Source organism: Amphiura filiformis, chromosome 16 (genome assembly GCF_039555335.1).
Source record: "Amphiura filiformis chromosome 16, Afil_fr2py, whole genome shotgun sequence".
Classification (NCBI taxonomy): domain Eukaryota; kingdom Metazoa; phylum Echinodermata; class Ophiuroidea; order Amphilepidida; family Amphiuridae; genus Amphiura; species Amphiura filiformis.
Genome location: NC_092643.1, coordinates 3,492,868 through 3,517,034, shown reverse-complemented (window position 1 = coordinate 3,517,034; position 24,167 = coordinate 3,492,868). Strand labels below are relative to the sequence as shown.

General features: G+C 36.8%; 1 protein-coding gene and 1 long non-coding RNA gene across 2 annotated transcripts in view; one reads left to right on the top strand and one right to left on the bottom strand.

Annotated features, from left to right (window-relative positions):
* LOC140135430 (differentially expressed in FDCP 8-like) overlaps nucleotides 1-21,165 on the bottom strand; it is a 52,544-nt gene extending 31,379 nt beyond the window's left edge. Inside the window, exon 1 of the mRNA XM_072156926.1 lies at nucleotides 20,981-21,165. Within this exon, the coding sequence (XP_072013027.1) occupies nucleotides 20,981-20,993 (13 nt within the window). The 5' untranslated portion in view covers nucleotides 20,994-21,165. The remainder of the gene's footprint in view (nucleotides 1-20,980) is intronic.
* Nucleotides 3,080-8,461, top strand: LOC140136478 (uncharacterized). The gene is made up of 3 exons (XR_011856659.1): nucleotides 3,080-3,241; nucleotides 4,797-5,005; nucleotides 7,388-8,461. It is a non-coding gene; the product is annotated as an uncharacterized lncRNA (long non-coding RNA).
* Nucleotides 21,166-24,167: the final 3,002 nt, after the last annotated feature.

Here is a 24,167-nt window from a genome sequence, read left to right as displayed (position 1 = left end):
AGTCAAGTAGGGGGGTGTGTTATTTTGCAAATTTCAACTTTTTAATATGAATTGCAGTTCAAAATATGGTATCAACATTGGAAATCAAGAATATGAAAGAATTTTATTCAAAAATTATTTCTAACCCCCCTGTACATGCCCCTTGAAAATTTTGAAACAAGGTTTCCGAATTCGACAGGCTTGTGTAGCAGACGACATTAATGAAAGTTGAAATGGCTGTAAACACTTGATTAAAGTGCTTTTCGCTAAAACTATGGGTTGTGTATGTGGCCTTCTTGATTAGCTAGTGTGAAATTAGTTCCATATGATGACATTTGAGCAATTTTGGACATTTATCTAGTGTGGTGTAAAAAGTGAGTAGGCCTATCTTCGTGATCTTAGAAGCAGAAGCCAGAAGTGGAGTAGAAACTAAAACACTTTAAAATGAAAAGATAAACAGCTCATAGTGAAGGTGTAGAAAGTCTTATTGATGAAAGGCTGGATTCTGGGTTTATGTCTGACCATCTTTTCTGTAAGGTGTAGGCCCTAAGGTCCGTATGCACAAAAGTGGAATTGACTTCCATCAGGAATGGTCTTTTACTCTTATTTACTTCATAGAGTAGCTAGCAAATTCTAAAGATTTACATGCAAAGTTCAAAAATAATACAAAATAAATAGGTTAAGAAAATGTAAAGGAAAATGTCCCTTGTCCAAAGTTTATAAATCATGGAACAAGGAAAGTCCAGTGATTGACATCCACATTTCCCAGTAAGCATGAAGGACAAACGCTTTAATGACTTAACATACAGGATATAACTCTAGCTATCTAGAAGATCTTCAAAAGTAGGCCTATATAGCACTACATGAATATGAACACATACTTGCATGCATTGTCAGTGCTTCTTGGATCTGGACTCCCTGAAAACCATATAGTCTTACTATACAGGAGCTCTGATTAGTTTACATCATAATTATAGAGCCATATTCACTAACTAAACTTCAACAGTTACAACCTACTCAAAACTGATACTAGCCTTTTATCAACTTTATGATGACTAATTGCGCAATGGTCCCAAGAACCTTCTTAACATCAACATTCTAGCATTCTCCTTTGTGTCAATGGACAGATTCCAGCAAATCAAGTACATGTATGATAATGACATTTGTGACAGGCCTACTCATTTAAAGTAGCAGAATCATTCTCATATATGAAGCCACAAAGATAAAGATGATCGATCATGTCTTGTTCTGGGTTCCAGAAACAGAAGGGAGACAGTTTTACCTTTGGGGAATGTGATCTTACAGCTGAGCATGCCATAGGCCTATCTTCCATGGATCCAGAGAAGCTTGACAAGCCACCGATCCAAAACCTTGCAGCTGTATCTTGAAGATATGCAAGGGACACAAGTCTTTCACTTCTTAAATCAAGTGATGTTTGCAAATTAAAAGATCATAGAAAACTGTGTGAAATATAATGCCGAAAACCTGAACCTCTATTTGAGGAATGTGATGTCTAAGGCAGACTGCGGCTGGATTAACGGACTTAAATGAAGCATTGCACTCTCTTCTAGACAAATAAAAAGTGATATTTATCCTCCAGCTGATAAGCTGTTTATAATATTGTCAACATATTGTATCAAACTCAGCATTTACAATACAAAATAATTATTAAACTGGCTCAAGAATCACAATTTCTTTCAGTTTCTATGATAATCTATACATTAAGCATGTGCAAGGCTGCCGAATTCGGCAACCTTGTTACCAAATCTTCAGGGGGCATGTACAGGGGGGTTAATCTACTTAAATTTATTTTTAATGATCATATTCTTGTTTAGTATAGTCGATACCATATTTTCAGCATCAATTCATAAAAATTTGGAATTATCACACCCCCCTAAGTCAAGTCCACTTGTATCCAAGTCCGAATCCTTTTGTGCCCGAGTCCGGATTGGAGTCCAAGTCCAGTGGTGACAAGTCCGAGTCAAACAAAATAAGCCCCAAGTCCAGCTCAAGTCCGGATTCGGTCAGAGTCCATGCCATTTTTGGGGGAGGGGGGTCATTACTGACATTGCTTAGTAGGAGCCTATTTGTATAAAGATGGGTCATTTGGTGTAAAAAATTGGGTATAAAATTTTGAAAGAAGGGGGTCATTTGGTATAACATTTTGAAAAAAATGCATCACCGGGTGGAACATAATTTCAAAAAATGGAGCAAAATTTAATATTTTGTTTCTAATTAAAAAATTTGACAGTTTCTGCTTTTAAATTATATGGAATTTTGAAGATAAAATTGTACAAAAAGAAGGTCATTGGTCAAAGATCACTACACCACACCACATATTGCTCTCCTAGATACAAACCCACCCTACCAAACCCCACCCCACCCCATCAACCAACCATACATATTTCACTTCAAAGACACATACACATGAACAGGTAACTCCTGAAGGTAAAAACTACATGTATCAGACCACCTGTATCAGAAAGCAGTCAGGTGGGGGTATTTTTGCGTGTGTGCGGAGTGCGTCGACGGGTGTGACACACAGCTATACACCATGCTTGCGTATTTTGGGGGGGCTTTGGGCGCCAGCCCCAGGGGTCAAAGCAGGGGCGGCAAAATCGAAAAGGCGGCGGGAAGAAGAAGGCGGCAAAAAAGAGGCGGCGGAAGAAGAAGGCGGCATAAAGAATTTTTAAAGAAAGAAGGGCGTAAAGTGTTAAAAAATTGTACTATATATCAAAATGTGTTGATTTTGGGGGGCGGTTCGCCTTGAAATTTTTTTTTTTTTTTTTTTTTTGCTCTTCACTTTTTCAAGCGACCGTAAAAAATTGGGGCAACCTTTTCGGGCTGTTGAGGAAGGGGCGGCAAATTTGGATTTTCTTCAGCCCCCCGGGGAAGGGGCGGCCACGGTACGCCACTGTACACTGCATGTATTGTCAACTCACAGTTAACTTGCAGTGTCCCTATAGGTTGTGTGCAGCATACATACTGTAAATGAAGGGCAATGTATTCAAATATTATAGAAAAATATCATCATCATCATCATCATAATAATAATAACTGAAAGTTACCTTTTCAGAAATATTTGGCTGTGTGATATTAATTAATATTTATAAATTATAAACATCTCAAAATTGGACAAATGTCCCAGACAAATGTGCAGTGAGTAGTGAGCACACAGACACCCTAGCCCTCAGGGATGAGTACCAATTTACTGGGTGGGAGCTGAGATGTATATGGCCCAGTCTCTCTAAAAACAAAACCGGTATGTATTTGCAACTGCAATTTCTTTTTTCGTCTGTGCCACTGTGCTACGCCCCTGTATTTTGGGCTAAAATTGTGCGCTTCGCCGCAACAAAAATTCCCAGTAAAACCAGAACAAAATATACTCGTCCCCGACCCCCACCTAATTTATAATGTTTCCGTCCCCACTGATTCCAATCATAAATGTATAGTTTATTAATACTGGGTTCAGTGGGTTGCATAAACATACTTATGCTACTTTAATTTGAAACATTTCCTCAATTCCACATATTCTATACCAATGAAATGAGTACTATTTCATTGCACATGAATACAAATTTTAGCATCATTAATATGTTTCCTCTGCTATTTGATGTAGAATGGTACATTATGGGGGGGGAGGTTAAAATAGTTTTGAACCTATATGAGGGGGGGTCAAAAAGTTTTAGGTCCATTAAGAGGGGGGGTCAAAAAGTTTCGGGTTCTCGAAGAGGGGGTTAAAAATTTTCGACATGAAAAAGAATATTTTCCAGCCCCCCACAAAAGTATTTCTGAACACTCCCCTATAAAGGAGCCACAGGCTGTAAGATTCCACTGCCCCTATTAAATACATGATAAAAGGCTACCAAAAACTTTCATAATTTTGTAAAAAACTTAACAATTTTATGTTAAAAAGTATTTAGAGAGAACTTAGAATGTGTGAAAATTTAAAGACCCAATTTTGAAAAAACCTTACTTCCCAGGGAAAGATCTGAGAGCAGTACACACCATGACCAGATGATTAAACTAAGCCATGCAGTATGTATTTCTCAAACACTATCCATAGTTTGTTCTTATTCGCCCATTGCACAGTTCTGCCATTCATGCAAGGAGAGCCTCGATCTGGCAGCATGCATGAATGGGAATTGAACCAGTCATATAACATTGCGTAAAGTTACGTAATACTTCCTTTCATGTCTATTGCCAGTTCAAGGTTCTCCCTCGCATATGGCGGAACCGTGCAATAGGCGAATTGATTGAACATGTTGATTATGGGTTCTATGGATGGAGGAGGCATGGACTCCAACAGTTTCCTTTCTCACGAAGTAAGGGCTGAGAGTAAAAATGTACAATTGATTATGTTTGGGAGTGACCTTCTCTCTTTTCTCTTTTTCCTAGCTATTTTCTTCCATTTCTTGCTTTGTTTATCAAAGCTATCTAGGCCATCATGCATATTTATTAGCCTACACTGGCTATCCAGGCTTGTGCATTTGTATGAGCTTGGAATGGTCCATGGTTTTCCATGGATTAGCATGTGCCCGGAGCATGTGTCCCTCACGGACCAACCTGGGTAAACAAACAAACAAACAAATGTTTCTTTGCATCTGGGCCAGTGATTTATGACAAAACTGTATCCTCAGGCAATACTGAATTTTGTGTCACTTGTGTGGGTGTGCATGCATATTTTCCTCATCATGTTCATTTGCTATTTTTAAATGATTAATTTCAGGCGGCTTAAATTTATACATGTACATCTCTTGTCTTTTATTTTCTGGGGTATTAACTAATAAGGGTCTGGTTTTTGTTTTATTATTCAGGTGCAGATCACTTCAGATCACAGAAGACTTGTACATGTATCAATTGAGGACATGTTTTCTGCATTGATCCATCATTAAATACATGTAAATTGATGTAATGCTGCAATACATAAAGGCACCCTGGTGGAAGGTGTCAGAAGTCACAACTGACAGAAATTTACGCAATGAAATTGCTATTTTGACCAGACTAATAACAGAACAAAATTAATGTAAGTGTGAATCGCTAAATTACTGTAATGTATGGTTTTAAATGAATTTCTTTTTCAAACCTGATTTGTTTTGCATATATTTGTTTACACATGTCCCATCTTAATGAAATCCAGCCAAGTTCATCAATTGTGCCTGAAGGACAACAGAGCAATTTAAAGATATTAAATCTCCTACAAAACACCACAGTTAAGCAGTAAGTGGGTAAGATAGTAAACTTGTGGATTCCAAACTGTCTTGCTGACCAAATTCATTTGCCCGGTACCGTAATTTAATTGTTCTGGGACGCCCTGTACATCTACATGCATGTATTTTCTCAAAATGCATTGCTAGAATTGGTATGGTACCCTTCTTTGGTAGCAAATTATCCACCATCTTTTCTGTCATGGACTAATAAAGGTGGGTGACTAGATTGCCAGCCTCATCCCGGGGCCTCATCCTCCCACTTAAAGCCATATTATAACATTTCTTTAAAAATAGATTAGTATTAACTTTCAATAAAATATTAGCATTTACTGTCAGATATGTCCCTTTTAATTTTGAGCCGAACAAGTGAGGTAAAGCAAAGAAAATCGGAATTTACAACTAGCGCCAATGCATGTCACGCCGGCGGTTGTAATATGGTACGACCCTCTGGCGTGTGTGTGTGTGTCCCGCACGCCATTTACGTAGTACTGTGTTGACATCGCATACACGTTCGACTAATATTTCTATCGTAATAATAAAACGCTGATTCCGGCGGTTTATTCAAAATCTCGGATTTTGACAAAACTACAGCACCTAAAGTCTTGATTTTTGCAGAGAATCTTTGTTTACTAAAGTACATTACAATCATGTAAAAACCTGAATTTAACATTTTTTTTAGGGCATTCTTCTCAGCAAATGTTATAATATGGCTTTAATTGGTATCCCATCAATATGCAGATTTTGTTATCAGGTGAAATCTCATATTTTCTCATAACCCCAGTCCCCAGTGAAATTTTAGGACTGAAATAGATAGTTGAGGCAGTATGAACAAAAACATGGTAGTTGAGTGGTTATAACCCCAGAAACAGGGCATAAATTTGCCTGCCCTTTTAGATCGGCCGAAGGAAAAGACCTTATGGTATCATGAGCACAGCATTTTTATACAGTTAGTTTGGAATTGGGTGGAGTTAAAAATGGGTCCAGAGCATAAAATCTCAAGACAGTTCCCTCTCCCAAGGGACGGATAACCTTATGGACAGTTCGCTATGGTCACGAAATTTACAGGGTAGAATTATGTTGATCCACCCTTACTGTGTGCTATTAGGCAGAGATGTCAACAGGTCATATTTTGCAAGTCAAGTCCAAGTCACAAGTCCTTTTGTCCAAGTCCCAAGTAAGTCAAGTCATTTTGAAAAAGTTGCAAGTCAAGTCAAGTCACAAGTCATCAAATCACAAGTCAAGTCGCAAGTAAGTCACAACTTGTCACAAGTCACTACAAGTCTATTCACCAGTTTTGTGTTTGCTGGGACAGGACTCCCGAGTTTTCAACCCGACATACTTTTACTTCCCACGCCAAGCCCGTGTCGCTGATTGAGGGCACTATATATTTATGTATTTATTTATTTCCAGTTCAGGTTATGCCGGACACGAGGCCCGCCAGCGGATAATTCATTAATGTAATTGTAGGCCTATTAATATTCATAAATTCTATCCATAAATTTCAATTTACAGGAAAGTAACCTCAGACTTGCGTTGGTAACAAGTCAATTTTTTCAAGTCCGAGTCCAAGTCATTTTGTCTAAGTCACAAGTAAGTCAAGTCATTTTGCAAAAGTTGCAAGTCAAGTCACAAGTCCCAAAAATAGTGACTTGAGTCAGACTCGAGTCCAAGTCACACGACTCAAGTCTACATCTCTGCTATTAGGCAACTTCCTATTGAAACTCCTTCATAGTTAGGGAACCCCTCAAACAAGATGTACTGTTCTATGAACAACTGGAATACAGATAATTCTAGAATCCAAATCACTGGAGCAAATTTGGAATAAGAATGTTTGGGTGACAGAAAACAAAAAGTGTTACACTTGGACCACAATCTGGTCACACACCCTCAAGATTTTTAATGATGTTGATTTCAAAACATCATTGAACAACAAGGTTTAAAATAGTCGGGTTGTTGTCTACTGAAGATAACAGTATGCTTGAAATATCATTAGTGAGCAGTGTAATGTAACAAATAAGATGGACTGTAATACAGTAATAATAATACATAGGATTGAAAGTGCAGCCTGGGAAGTGCGGGGATTTTAAGAACATTTTACACTATAACTTGACAGGCTTCTGCTGTGGATAACAATAATGAAATTGTCCAACAGCTCTGTTTATAACTTTTGTATCAATATTGTTATTTTGTTGTTTCAGAAAGGACCATCAGAAAGTACCATGACTTGATCAACAGCGTTGACAGTGCCATGGTGGCAGTGAAAGTAGTCGATTGGGATCACTGAAAATCAATATCATGGAGACATCACGTCTTCCACTGTAACTCTTGTTAAAATGCTCGGACTCTACATATTCTTAGCCTTCACTATGATAGGAATGCATGCCTTTCAGACCAATTGCAGCTACCAACCAGGCTGGAATGCCTTGGACACTTGAACACAAAGTGGAAATATACTACCTTTTTTTCCAAGCAAGTAAATGTGAAGCTGGGAAATGTGGAAAATAGACTTTTAAACTCAAAAAAATTCAGAAAACTGTTGGTGTTCTACATACCCGTCTACATACACAATCAGTATCATGACTTCCAATTGGTGGAGAATCAGGAAAGCAATCACTTTATTGCACAAATATTCTCACAGGATAGATTAGCAGAATTTAATAAGGTGGTTGAAAATCCTCAGTAATGCTATGAAACATTTTTAATTCTGGATTGTGAGGATAACAGATTATCTGATTAAGAAATAAAGGGTAAATCCGTCACTGGGCGGGAAAAGCCTCATATGTACTTTTGGCCATTGAACATATGAATAAAGCCTTGTAGGTGTAGACTTTATATTGAAGAGTTTGCTTCATCCTTGTTCAAGGGCCAAAGTACATGCAGGAAAAAAGTCATATTTACTTTTGGCCCTTGAACATGGATAAAGCCTTGTAGGTGTAGACTTTATATTGAAGGGTTTTCTTCATCCATATTCAGGGGCCAAATGTACATATGACAAAATATTACTACCCTAAAATCTGAAAGGTTCTACATGAAATAAACTTGAGACTGAAAAGAAAGACTGAAAAGAAGCATGATCATTTATTATGCACCAAACATGAACATACATTTTTTATACATTTATGTCACTCTAGGATTTATGACACCTAATGATGGTTCAATCCTAAATACTGAAGGTCAAATCTATTAAAAAGCAGATTTAAGGTTAGATGTGAAAATTGCAATTTTGTTCAAAACTAATACAAGGTTGATTTTTAAATTTCAATTATATTTGAAATAACTGCACTTCATTGAGCGAGTCTCAGTCGCCATTATTTTTTTAGGCCAAGTAAAATAACATGTATATTGTCCCCTCCCTCATCCATTTTTGGCAATTTGTTCCAGCTAGTGGTAGTAATACCATCAAAAATATCAGGGGCTCCACATTTTTATGTGTGGACAAAGCCTTTGCAATTGAAATTTTACACAGAAATGAATAGTAAATTTGTAACAAATAATAACTGCTTCCAGACGATATACATGTTATTTATTTTACTTGGCCTTAATATGTAATCTTCCAGGACTTATCAGGTAAATATAATAACCCTGGAATTATGGGCTATTGGGCTATATGATTGCAAATTGTTTTTAAAAATTAATGCCTTTTTTTAATAAAAATTTGGGCAAAAAACCCCTGTTTATATTTGGGGGGATTTTCTCCAAAAATTAGTATTTTTGCCCAAATTTGACCTCACAGATGAATCCATCAAGTTGTGAGGAAGAAAACCAAAAATGTTCATAATTCCTGGGTTAAAAACCACCCATATTAACTCTTTCAATGACATTGTAAAAAACAAAAAAGGGGGTTCGAGGCTTATTTGGGGATTTTTGTACGGGGATGTACCACACTTTCAGATGCTGATTCTACCTACTTCTTGCTGTTTTTACCACCCCATCAGTATACTAGTAACACTTTTTCATAAGAAAAAAACACCCAAAAAGTACCCACATTGCCCTAATTGCCTTGGGCGCTTTTAGGGGCACTTGTGATGGGGTCTCCCCTGTCAGTCCGAAACACCATCAGTCCGAACCCCTGTCAGTCCGAAAGTCATATCAGAAAGAAACAAATTTTGCATAATATCAGAAAAGGAACTTTTTTACAAAGATGTCATTTCAGAAAAAGACTACTTTTTATAAAGACATCATTTCAGAAAAAGGCGACTTTTTTAAAAGGATGTCATTTCAGTAAAGGTGATTTTTTTAAAAGATGTCATTTGAGAAAAGGCAACTTATTATTCAGAAAAAAAAAATATAAATTATATAAAAGAAGTCATTTCAGAAAAAGCGACTCTTTTTAAAGACGAAAAAAAAAAAAAAAAAGAGGTGGTTTTAAAAGACATTATTTTAGAAAAGGTGATAAAAAAAAGACATCAATTCATAAAAAGGCGACCTTTTTAAAAAGAGACGTCATTTCAGAAAAAAGGTTGACTTTTAAAAAAGATGTCATTTGAGAAAAAAGGCTACATTTTATAAAAAAGATGTCATTTCATAAAAAGGCGATTTTTTTTTAAATACGCCATTTTAGAAAAGGCAACTTTTTGGAAAGATGTCATTTTTAAAAGACGTGATTTCAGAAAAAGCGACCTTTTTTTAAAAAGACAATTCGGAAAAAGGTGACTTTTTTAAAAAGATGTCATTTGAGAAAAAGGCTACTTTTTATTTTAAAAGATGTCATTTCAGAAAAAGCGACTTTTTTAAAGACATTTTAGAAAAAGGCGGCTATTTTAAAAAGACGTTTCAGAAAAAAGGGACCTTTTTAAAAAGACATTTTAGAAAAAGGTAACTTTTTAAAAAGATGTCATTTGAGAAAAAGGCTAGTTTTTATTTTAAAAGATGTCATTTCAGAAAAAGACGACTTTTAAAAGACATTTCAGAAAAAGGCAGCTGTTTTAAAAAGACATTTTGTAAAAAAACGACTTTTTTTTAAAAAGACATTTCAGAAAAAAATGTGACGTTTTATAAACACCCCATTTCAGAAAAATGCGACTTTTTAAAAGCGTCATTTTAGGAAAAGCGACTTTTTAAAAAGCGTCATTTCAGAAAAAGTGACCTTTTACAGACATTTCAGAAAAAGGTGACTTTTTAAAAGATGTCATTTGAAAAAAAGGCTACTTTTTATTTTAAAAGATGACATTTAAAAAAAAGACTAATTTATATTTTAAAAGAAGTAATTCGAAAAAAAAAGGCTACTTTTTATTTTAAAAGATGTCATTTCAGAAAAAGGCAACTTTTTAAAGACATTTTAGAAAAAGGCGGCTGTTTAAAAAAAGACATTTGAAAAAACACGCCTTTTAAAAGACATAATTTCAGAAAAAAATGACTTTAAAGGCGTCATTTCAGGAAAAAACAACTTTTAAAGGCGTCATTTTAAGTAAAAAAGCAACTTTTTTAAAAAGACATTTCAGAAAAAAATGTGACTTTTATTAAAGACGTCATTTCAGGAAAAAAACAACTTTATAAAGACGTCATTTCGTAAAAAAGCGACTTTTTTTACAAAGACATTTCAGAAAAAAATGTGACTTTTTATAAAGGCGCCATTTCAGAAAAATCGACTTTTTAAAGCGTCATTTTAGGAAAAGCGACTTTTTAAAAAGCGTCATTTCAGAAAAAAAGCGACTTTAAAAAAAAAAGACATTTTGATTGATCATTTCAGAAAAAATGACTTTTAAATTGACATTTTGATTGATCATTTCAGAAAAAATTACTTTTAAAGACGCGTCATTTCAGGAAAAAACAACTTTTTAAAGGCGTCATTTCAGAAAAAGGTGACTTTTTAAAAAGACCTCATTTCAGAAAAGAGGCTATTTTAAAGACGTCATTTCAGAAAAAAAAGCGACTTTTTTGACGTCATATCAGAAAAAAGCGACTTTTTTTTATTAAGACGCCATTTCAGAAAAATGTCACTTTTTAAAGGCGTCATTTTAGGGAAAAGCGACTTTTTAAAAAGATTTCAGAAAAAAGGCGACTAGTAAAAAGACGTCATTTCAGAAAAAAAGTGATTTTTTTCAAATATATTTTTATAAAAAGGCGACTTTTTTTAAAAAGATGTCATTTCAGAAAAAAGTGACTTTTCATAAAGATGCCATTTCAGAAAAAGGTGACTTTTTAAAGACGTCATTTCAGGGAAAAGGCAACTTTTTTTAAAGACATCATTTCCGAAAAAGGCGACTTTTTTAAAGATGTCATTTCAAAAAACAAAAAGCAAGACTTCCTTTTCGGCAGAACCCAAAAGTCTGAAACCATGTCAGTCTGAAATCTTCTAAATACAGGGGCTAAAAAAAAACGATGGCAAATGAAAAAAAGATGGCATTTTAGAAAAAAAGGTTAGGCCTACTTTTTTTTAAAAAGACATATTTTTAGAAAAAGGCTACTTTTCATAAAAAAAGCAACCTTTTCAATTAAAAACGACTTTTAGAAAAAATTATTTTTTGTCGGAACCCCATCAGTCTAAAACCCCACATCGTTTTTGTAAAAAAAAAAATTATAAAGACTAGTTTTAGAAAAAGGCTTAACATTGATAAAAAAGAGATAGTGAAATTTCCGATTCACACCTTTAAAATATAGCCTAGCCTAAAATGGATTTTTTATTTACAAATAGGCCTATGGCCTAGCTCTAAAATTGCCTTGCACTTGCTTTTTCACTAAGAAAGAACACTGATCGAAACCGTTAAACTAATAGGCCTAGGCCTAAGCTGATCCAAATAAACTGCATTTCGGCTACACACAAGGCATGTAGGCCTACCGTATCATTTTTTTGAAGGCCGTTACAATTTACAATTCTCTTTGTACTGATTCCTTATTTAGGCCTACTCAAACTTTCAAAAATGTGTTACATAATTTATACAGTACATGTTGGAATAGACATGTAGACGTAGGCCTGGTATTCGTGCATTTGCTATGCCTATGCGTATGCATGAGGCTTGACAAAGCCAGGCTTGTTTTTAATATAAATTGCTTTAAAAAAAGTTGCCATTTTTATTATCTGAAGGCTCAGCATCGGGGCCTATAATTCATATCCTAACGAGGAAGTTCTAATATTATTTAAAAGCCTAAAACTGGCTTCAAAACCAGACTCGTGAACATGGTGAAACGGGTGAAAAAACTCAAAACATAATTGATTGGGAACAGTTTCGCTAGTATAAGCGCGTCACCCACAAGTACTTGGCCAGATCTGGTGAAATAATTACTGGGCCAGTTAAAGTCGGCTAGCACTTGGCACTGATCCGGCACAATTGCGAGCCTTATACGTAGCTCGCTAGTAGTTGCCCAGTACTCGCCGACTTTGTCTTGCCCAGTGCTAGCGCTGACTTTTTCTAGCCCAGTACTGGTGCTAGTACTGGGCGCAGTGATAAATGCTTATTACTGGCCCAGTACTGGTAGAAGTTAGCTGTGTACATTTTGTACAATGCCAAAAGGTAGGGTTAACCTTGATTTTGTCTTCGGTCGAGGTTCTGTAGCCAGTGAGTGTTTTACATACAAACAAGTACCGTATTGGTCCGAGTATAGTCCCACCCGTTTTTTATGTGAAAATTTTTCACAATTGGGGGTGGGATTATACTCAATTTCAAAAAAAAAAAAAAAAAAGATTTTTTTTTTTTAAGTTTTTTTTTCGGTTTTGGAGTGTCCCTGGACCTGAGACCTAGATGCTAGGATCATTCATGGTTGACCTAAAAAAAAAAAAAAAAAAAAAAATTCAAGATATTTTGTATTTTAATATGAAAATTGATACTTTGTTTTCATGTCATACTCTATTAATGATTTCAAAATGCATTCAAATTCAATGCATTTTGAAATCATTAATAGAGTATGACATGAATACAAATGATCAATTTTCATATTAAAAATACAAAATATCTTGAAATTTTTTTTTTTTTTTTTTTTAGGTCAACCATGAATGATCCTAGCATCTAGGTTCAGGTCCAGGGACACTCAAAACCGAAAAAAATAACTTGTAAAAAAAAAAAAATTTTTTTTTTTTTTTTTTTTGTGGGGTGGGATTATACTCGGCGTGGGACTATACTCGGACGAATCACGGTACTTAATTCACATTATACTTTTGGTACCGTAAGTGGAAAAAAAAAGATAATTAAAAAACAAAGAAAATAAAATAAAAAACCTTTCCCAACCGACCCAACTTCTGAAAGTGATCTGTGGACAAGCAAACAATTTATTTTTTGGCCTGACTGGTATGCTGCGTAATGCTACACGCTAACTTACTTGATAATGATAACTCTAGCTTCGAATTTGCACACGATAGTTTTGCATTTTTTGCAATTGTTGATGTATTAATTTATTCTGCTAAAAGTGATAAATGTTGACAAGTTATTTTGATGAGTCAAGTCAAAGTTTTTGAGTAAAGATTGCCTATATTTTGAACAGTCCAAACTGTTGTTGAAGTGCAATTTTAGCCACATTTTTGATGCGATCACCCGTCGTGATCGGCTGTGTTTACTTCTGCACTTCCATATACATTTTTTTGTACAGTGACAGTGTCATGCTTCAGCGAATCCGACTAGATTTCAAATGCAACAGCCTCAAGCCTTGCATGTGAAGCTCATGAGCATGTGAGCAAATTCATGGCTAGACTACTTGTAACTTGAGCAAGCGCCAATGCAAAACATGCCCATTTACTACCATCGAATGTGTGTCATCCACAGACTATATTACAGACCATGTATCAACAGTCAAAGTCCCTGTGTATTGTATAGTGTGAATTCTCGCATATATTCATGAGGGCCGATTGTTCGATCGTGCCGTGTCTAACAATCACGCCAGCGCTGCGTGCCTTCGCGTATACGCGATAGAGCGTTGCGTGCTTTCGCAATTACGGTTACGCGATAGACCATTAAAATACGCGGTACTTGCGTAGCAGTCTCGCCTGTGGCATTTCATGGAACAATCGGCCCTCATTATCGGATGATGCGGAGACTTTGACTGGTGGTACGGGCTCTGTTTTCTCTCTCCTCAGCTGTGGTGTAATCGGCCTATGCAGGCGGCATAGGACACGCAACACGTGACGTACGAGGCTGGCGAAGATACAGGGCTGACAGCCCCATTCCAAATACACGGTTAGCAATTACAAATGGAAAATTAACATACTCACAGTGGGGTACTTTGTCGAACCCCGACGGTTTTAGAGTGAGATAATTTTGCTTTGACACCACATAACAAATTTAGAATTGTTTGTGAAGATTTCATGATTATGTGTTAATCCAATGGCCAGGCCCTCGAAATCCGGGGTAACGCGCCGCGCCGTTCCCAGAAAAAAAATTGGAGGTCACAGAAATATAATTTTTTCTTACGTTTTTTTGAAATGTTTACCAACCCACCCACAAACCTTACTGCATGTATTCAAACCACCCAAGCCCAACTAACCTTTAACATAACCCAAAACCCTTGCCCTTACCCCCAAAAGGGAATTAGGGTAGAAAATGATTTCACCTGAAAATGACAGAAAATCTGACCTATATTTAATATTTTTAAATGTATTGCATGAATGTGTTTATAACGTTTTAATTACTTTAAATTTGCCTCATTTCAATTTTCATGGAAATTGTTATTTTTATTGCTAACAAAATAAAAGACAAACCTTTCACATAATTTTGGAAATTTGAAAATTTTTTCTAAAATTCTGGAAATACAAAAAAAATAGATTTAAATGCAAAAGCTTTTTTCTTCTGGGTAAGAACTTTTTTCTTACATGCAACAGCTTTTTTATTGCAGGGTAGAAATTTGATAAATAGGTCATCATATACAAAATGCATGTATGGACCTATTTATCAAATTTCTAACCTGCAAGAAAAAACTGTTGCATGCAAAAAAAAAAGTATTTTTTGTATTTTCAGAATTTTAGATTTTTTTTTTTAATTTCCAAAATTATGTGAAAGGTTTCTCCTTCCTATAATAAGCCATGAAATAGCTATTTTGATGAGATGAGGCTAAATAAAGTAATTGAAACTTTATATATTCAGGCATTTAATAATACTAAACATGCTATATACATGATGTAGGTCCGATTTTGGGGTGAAATTAATTTCACCCCTAATTCTCTTTTTGGGGTTGGGCAAGGGTGTTAGGCTTAGTTGGGTTTGTATATTTATAGTAAGGTTTGTGAGATGGGTTAGAGTGTGTGTAAGGCCAGGAAAAACATGTTATTAAAATTTATGCTATAATTACTTGACCATGTCGGAAATGAACATGATGAATCCCACAAGATAATTCTGAAGATGAGGAAGTCCAACACTCAACTCTTGTTCATTGTTGTATTGTAGAGCATAAAATGTAGCGTATTTTTACACATTACTCTTATCATACAATGCATTCTTCATGCACATTAGTACCCCCCCCCCGCATGGGGGGCCCCTCCCACATACCCGAAGAGGTGGGTGTCAACAATTTTATGAAAGGTTTTTTATCAAAGCCCACTCTCATGCCTGAATTAGAGCCTCAGAATGGTGATTTCTTACTTTTAAAAGTCTAAAATCCATGAGCTTTTTAGGCTTTTTGAGCCCCTGGACCCCAACCGTTAAGGGCGAGCGACAAGGCGCTCGCGAATTTCACAGAAAATTTAAAGCAACATAGTTTAAGTTCCCAGACAGGAAATATTTTTCCTATGCCCTGCCAATGGCGACATCAAAATTGGCGATATCGCTTCCACCACCGCCTGGGCCTATGGATTCGATTCATGTAGCGCCAGGGGGATGACACTCTTATTCACATTTTCATTTTACAACGCAAACCTATATCGAATCCCGGCGGTTTGCGAATAATGAAATGTCCGCATCCCAGATCAATTAAACCCTGGTATGAATTATTTATTAGCTTTCGCCACGATCCGTTTTGCAATAACATAAAAGCACTTCAAATACATGTAACAGCCCGTTGAGTTCAATGAATTACGCCCTGAAACCGATAGTGCCCCGTAAAGAAGCTCTAGCTCCCATTGACCTCTATACAGGTCAGTGAGCTCTCCATACACAAATGAACAAGTACAATAGGACAAGGCCAGCACCTATGACCTGCTTAGTGACATGTTATTTTGAAGTCTTCTAAAGCTTAATATCTTGAAGATTAGTATTCGTTTGTACATATGGACTGCGCATTTATGATGCAAAATATTAGTTCTTATATAAAATTACAAAATATTGGTATTATGACACACGGTATAGGTGATATAAAACGACTAATAAAATCATGTCATCATGGCGTCATGTCAAAGGTTCATTATATCCCGTATGTTTGTCTAAATTAATTAATATTTTCAGAACAATTTCTACACCCATTTAATATGTACTCAGGTGGAACCCGACTTTTTTTAATTTCCTTTGTAACAAATTCAGGTTTTTCCATTGCGCGCGCTGCCGGGCAATACAAATTTAATGCTAACATTGAATAAACTTGCGGACTTAAGAATATGCGTTTCTAGTATATACAGCGTCTGACTCTACCTGAGGACCTAGCCTGAGTCCCATGGGCTCCAAGAATGGTTCTCCATACACAAATGAACAAATACAATGAAGGGTCGCCATTGCTCTCCATACACAAATGAACAAATACAATGGAGAGTCCGACTGCCATGCAAACGAGCCAAGTGTCCTCTCAAGGTATGCTCTGTGGTAGCGCCCCCAATGGTAGTATCACATGGATACTCATGACATAAGTCATAACATAACTTCAAAGTACGGTCAATAGATAAATGACTATCATTGGAGACTGAGCACCGCGCGCAGTCTAGTAGCGCACATGAGGGCGCTGTCACGGAGCTAGACGACTTTTTAATTTCGCGGGGATTTTTTAGCTTTTTAAATCCTTTATTTTTCGCGTTTCCTCCGGCCATCCTGGTCTTTTTATCGCATTTTTAAGCATTTATATATGTTTGAGGATTCGCGTGTTGGTTTATTGTTCATCGTTACTGTGTTTTTATGACATTTTTAAACAATTCTGTGAACACTGAAATAGTTCTGTATGTGAAATCAGCCATCTTGTATAGTCACTACAGCTACATCGTACTCGACATCTAAAGTGCAAAGTTTTTATCAGCCTGTATATTTAGTATGAAGCCTACCATTAGTTATTTTGTTATTGGATTGGTGCTCACTTTGGCCCGTATTGGGAACACTAGGGACTACAAGACTGTAAGTACAACTGTAGACTTAAGATTTGCCGACTGTGAAGATGATGTGATTTTGGTACTACAAATCTTCTTGGAACAACAATGCTTAATTCACGCAAACAATTCATCAAAACTCTCAAAAACTCAAGAGGTCTATCATGGACCCATGTTCTGATTATTGGTCTTGGAAATGACGTTAATCCAAATCCAGGTCCTCCATCAGGCTCCTCATTTAATGACCCTCCAGCACCGTGTGGAATCTGTGGTGATGAAGTAGGGTATTATCCTGTAAAGGGTATCCAGTGTGAAGAGTGTGAAAAATGGAACCATGCTACCTGTATCAACATGAGTAGTAAAACTTACAACCTTCTTGCTAATACAAGCACGTCCTGGATTTGTGATGGATGTGGACATCCAAATTACTCTGACTCATTGATCAATATTGACTTTGATTTTCAAACGGAAAACCCGTTTAGCCCTTTGGATTCGGATCAGTCACTGAATGATGTGCAACCACTTGCTACATCATCCCCAAAGTTAAACAAAGGCAAAACCAAGAGATTTGACTCTGCTCGCACTCCTAAAGAAAAGCATGCAAATAAGACTAAACCAGAAAAAAAGACTAGAGCGAAAAAACTCACCATTTTAAACATAAACTTTCAAAGTATAAAAACAAAACAATTGAGTTCCTGTCAATTCTTCATGAACAAAAGCCAGACATTGTAATTGGCACCAAACTTGGCTAAACAGTTCCATCCTTGATGCCGAAGTTATTTCCACCTGAGTATGCCATCTTTAGAAAAGATCGTCCTGATGGCTGGGAGGAGTCTTGATAGCCGCCAAAGGCCTCTCCTGTCATCTTCTTGATGATTTAAATTCTGACTCTGAATGTATTTGGGTTCGTGTTGAATGTGGCCCAAAGAAAAAAAAGTGTATGTTGGGGCATTCTACAACCCTGACACCTCGATGAACCAATTGATTTGCTGAACTTGTCTCTCTCCAAACTCCACCAGAAAACTAAAGGAAACTGTGAAATATGGCTTGGAGGTGATTTTAACCTCAAAGACATAAATTGGCCTGATCAGTCTGTTAAAACTGGTAGCAATTTTACTGCTCAATGTAAGAAATTTATTGACATCTGCAACTTCTTCAGCCTCGATCAACTTGTTACCGAGCCAACCCGGAAAGATAGCATTCTGGATCTGTTCCTTGTTTCTAACCCCACTATTGTTGAGTACACTAAGGTATTACCCGGATTAAGTGACCATAGCATGGTGAAGATCCATGTTAACAGCGGGTGTTCAACAGCCAAACCTGCTCGTCGCAAATTTTTCCTATATAAAAAAGGTAAATTTGATGATCTTCGTAAGGATTTGCAAACCTTTGGTCAGTGTTTTCTCCAAGACATGAAGTCAAGATCTGTTAATGAAAGTTGGATCCACCTGAGAGATTCCCTTATGCAGCTTACTGAAAAATACATCCCTTCCAAATACTCTTCCACCAGGTTTAATCTGCCTTGGTTCGCCCCCGCACTTCGTCGCCACAGCAGAAAGCTCCAAAGACTGTATAATAAACAATGTAAATCAAAAATCCTGAAGATTCCAAACTCTTCAAAAGCGCCCGAAAGCGATAAGAGGAACTTGAATAAAGCCCACAATGAGTATATCTCCGCTTATGCTTGAAGAAGACCTCCAGCAGAACCCAAAGAAATTTTGGAAGTACGTAAAATCAAAGCGAACAGACAATGTTGGTGTGCACCCATTAAAAATGGCACCGAAACCGCCTCCGATCATGTTGGCAAAGCAAATGTTTTGAACTCATTTTTCAAATCCGTCTTTACCCGCGAAAATACGCCAAACCTTCCCGGACTACAACAGATTTTTCCTGATATTGATCCGCTTGAAATCACGGCTGCTGGCATAGAAAAACTTCTGCATGATCTCAATCCCTCCAAGGCCTCTGGGCCAGACAACATTCCTAATAAAATCCTTAAAGAATGTAGCGTGGAATTAGCTCCACTTTTGTCAGCTCTTTTCAACCAATCTATATCCACTGGTGAACTCCCAGATGATTGGACTACTGCTAATGTGTCTCCTGTGTTCAAAAAAGGCAGTAAAAGCGATGCAAGTAATTATCGCCCCTATATCGCTCACGTCCGTTGTGTGCAAGTGTCTTGAACATGTCATTCACCGCCATATAATGTACCATCTAGAGCGTCACAACATACTCAATGACTGCCAACATGGCTTCAGGAGACGAGAGGTTGCGACACCCAGCTACTCACCACAGTAGAGGATATCGCGAAATCAATCGAAAAGGGAGAGCAGATTGACGCAATTTTACTAGATTTCTCTAAGGCGTTTGATCGCGCCCCCATCAAAGACTTCTCCTGAAATTGAGACACTACGGTATTACTGGACATATTTACAATTGGATCTCAGGGTTCCTAACATCACGTTCAGAAAGTAGTTCTTGAAGGAGAGTGTTCTACATCAGCAGGAGTTTTATCAGGTGTGCCCCAGGGCACAGTCCTCGCCCGCTACTGTTCCTCCTTTACGTGAACGATATTCCTTCATATGTATCTTCAAAAACCAGGCTTTTCGCAGATGATGGGCTTTTGTATAGGGAAGTTAATTCCTCGTCAGATGCTGCCTCTCTTCAGAGTGACCTGGACGCCCTGTGTAGATGGGAAAGTGAGTGGGAGATGAAATTCAACTCTGACAAATGCTTTGTCATGCACATGACCACCAAGAAGAACCCAGCTATCCACCCTTATGAAATCAATGGCAGACCCCTGCAGACTACAACCAACCACCCATATCTTGGGCTTATCTTCAGCAGTGATTGCACCTGGTCATCCCACATAAATAAGATCACCACCAATGCCAAGCAGACCACTGGTATTATCAGAAGGAACTTCAAGTCTTGTAGCAGGAATGTGAAATCACGCCTTTACTAATCTCTGGTTAGCCCAAAGCTGGAATACGGTGTTTGCGGTTGGGCTCCATTTACTGAAGGAGAAAAGAAACAGCTTGAAGGTATACAGAGATTTGCAGCCAGAATGTGTTGTAACAACTACACTAGGAAAGCTAGCGTGACAGCCATGCTTCAAGAACTCGGATGGCCACTGCTTGAAACTAGACGCACAATAGCCCGGCTCAACATGCTGTATAAAATTACCCATGAACTTGTGGATGTGCAACATGAACTCAAAACTCAAACCAGAACCCACCGGAGATCCCACCAGTATTCATACCACCGGGTTCATGCCAAGTCTAAGGTCTACAGTACCAGTTTTTATCCATCAACCATTCCCCATTGGAATGATCTCCCAGAGGCCATCATTAATATAACCAAACTAGAACAATTCAAGACAGCCGTCGCTGATCATCTTGTTAATGGGGGAAAGCAAAACTACGTCATCTAGCTCCGCGACCCGTCCAAACTCTAGCGGGATGCGGATCTACCGTTTTGCTGGAGACCCAGATACAGATACAGATACAGATACACATTCAGTATCAGACCATGGCATATATCAATTCTAGACTAAGAAGAATATCAATATTGACTCAAACAATGCAAATCAAAAATGTTATATTGACTCACACAGATTTATGACAGTGAAACAGAAAAGTGTACTCACCATTATCATCCATACTTCCAGCTTGTTTGTTGCAACGCTGCGTTTCTTGAACAAAACTTTAGTTAAGCAACAGAATGATTAATGCATTAGTAAACACAGAAGGGCATTCACGGCCTAAGTTGGTCGTAATATCATTGTTCAGATGACTATCATCTTGTGACAATCATCATCTGATCTACGCCATGTTTTGATTTGGATGAACAGACCACCTAAGTTAATAAAATTTAATTTTAAATGGCATTCGTTTTAATAATGATATTTCATTTAAAAATAAATCTAAAATAAAGATTCAGGATTTATAAGTAATATTAATGCCTTTTTTATGAAAATATAAGCAAAAACTTCGAAAATATTGAAATTATTTGACAGAAATTTGTACGATAAGTGGTCTAAATTTGATGCATTGTGGGATAGCCAGGACCGGAAAAGTTCATCGGAAAGACCTTTCACGCACGGATTTTTGCACAGAAATACATCAAAATGGTGGCTGCGTGGCGAGCGGTTGGCATGAGGTAGTAGAAAATATTATAATGAGTAGTTTGTAATCAAGTTTATGTAAGACAGTTAAGTTTAGATATGAAATAATGATGCAGTTAAATTTTTATACAATCCTTGCGGATCCGAATTCGACACCCTTGCCATGCTTGCAACGCATTCACCCAGGAATACAGGACACTTCGCCCACAATGCACTTCGCCTACACGCAATTTCGCCTACATGCCATTTCGCCTACGTGCCATCTCGCCCCCTAATTAGATATAGCGGCAATGCAACGCAATGGCATTGTGGATGTATACGATTGATGCGCACAGGATGTGTGTGTATTCAGACCGTACTATCAATGATGTATTCATTAAATCGCCCCATTGAATGGACGAGAGGAGTGACCACATGGTGTAGTATTGAGGAGTGACCACATGGTGTAGTATTGAGAATAGCCCGGTGTCGATAGGTGATGATTGGTGATTTGAAGTTGAGAAGTAATAATAGTTGTATTTCCCCCTCACCTAATAGCGGCAATTGGAATAGTAGCTCAGTATATTGTGTGTCAGAAATAAGGAAAGTGTGGTTCATCAAAATTTAATAGGCCTACCCTACGTTTCCTACGGTACCGTTTTTAGTCTTTTGGATTGCATAGTTTTCTTTATTGGGTAATCGTCTTTTATATTTCGTAATGTTTTTTTTAGTGTTTGGCTTTGTTGTTGTTTTTGGTTCTTGCTATAATTTGTTATGTTGTTTAATGTTGATTTGTTTTTGTGTTTGGATTTTAATATTAAAGCTTTGTCTGAGTGGATTTTTGGTTATATTTTCAATTTAGTTGTTTCCTTTAATTAGTGTACTGTTGTTTATGCTTTTCTTTGTTTGGTAAATTAATTTCTTTGTTTGGGATAGGCCTATGGCTTTTTGCTTGTTTTTGTTACGTTTCTAGTATGATTTTGGTTCGGTTTGGCGGGTTATCCTTTTCTTTATTTTGTACTATTTTGTAGCCTACTATATACTAATTTGGTACGATCGTATTGTTTTTTGTATATTATGCGTTTTTGTTTGATTTATTTTGTCTGTATCAATAATTAATGTTATGTCTTTTTTTTGCGTATGCTTTGGTCTTGCTTTCTTTTGGATTTAGGCCTTTTTGTTCTGTTTTTATTTTTGTTTCTACTTTTTGTTATGTGTTATGTTATTGTTTCGTTATGTGGTTCTACTTTAAAAAAAATATTTTTAGTCACAATTTTGTTTTACTTTTATGCTCTTTTATTTGGCCTGATTTTATGTTTTACTGCATGTGTTCTTAACTTCTTATTATTATATTGCCACTTTTGGATGGATTTCCGTGTTGTTGGCATCTGAGTCCGACTCGCGGTATCTGATCGGTTTGGTTTGGGTCCATGTTGGTCTTTTACTTAGCTCCCGATAATAATATGATCGGCGAGCTAATACACAGATTGTATAGGCGCTGGAATGAAATAGCAATTTTTTTTGTTTACCTCATTTGTTTGGCTCGAAATTAAAAGGGGATAAAAGCGATCAGTACGAGCTATCAGTGAAAACTAACATTTAAATAGGAAGCTATTTTTATGCAAATTACACATTAGACCACTTCATATAACTTCCAAATCTGGGAGTTTGATAAACCTAGATTTGGAAGACACGTAGGCCTATGTCATGTGCACTTTATTCATGCATATATAATTTATATATACGGTGTTGAAACTTTGCTCTATAAAACAAACTGATAATGCATGATTTAAATATGTTTTAGCTTGTACGCTATGTCGTACTGGCATCTATGCTATTATTTAACCGTCTCAGCTTTTTGATAGTCCGACGACTACGAGTAGGACTTTTTTCTTTATAGTTACCAAACTATGCTTAGCTCAGACTATGATCACTACTAGTATGCTATTATTTAACCGTCTCAGCTTTTTGATAGTCCGACGACTACGAGTAGGACTTTTTTCTTTATAGTTACCAAACTATGCTTAGCTCAGACTATGATCACTACTAGTATCTCGCATGGCGTAAGAAAGATCATGAAGACGAACTTCCTTTTGGGTGGGGCGGTTATAGTGGACTTTCACAGAACTACTCAATTTTTGAACATTCTCATTAGGGATTTCCCTTTTAACAAAGGAGCACCTGCGCATATGTTGTAACATAAACACCCCGATAAACACCGTCATCATGATCTGACTCGTTATACTTAATTGCTTTGGCTTAAAGTATTTAGCATGTATCCTATATAATATATTTATTTGATTCAAATGCAAGGCTTTAGGTATTCAGCTCACAAACCAAAGTCAGAAAATTATTTATGTATATGACATGACCATTGACAATACAATAACCTTTCAAAGGGGGAAAAGACTTTTTTTAAAGTAGGTGCTAGGCCAAGTATAAACTTTCAACCAAGCACATGCCCCTCAAATTTAACCTTCTACCTCTCTTCTGACAAACATAGTCCAAGGGTCCCTTAAAGCCATATTATAACATTTTCAAACAAAATAGATTAGCATTTCTTTGCCATAAAATGTTAGCTTTTACTGTCAGATAAATCCCCTTTTATTTTTGAGTCGAACAACTACGGCAAAGCAAAGAAAATTGGAATTTACTACCAGCGCACAATGTCGCCAATACGTACCACTCCTTCGGTTATGTTGTGGTACGACCCTTTGTTGTGTATATCACC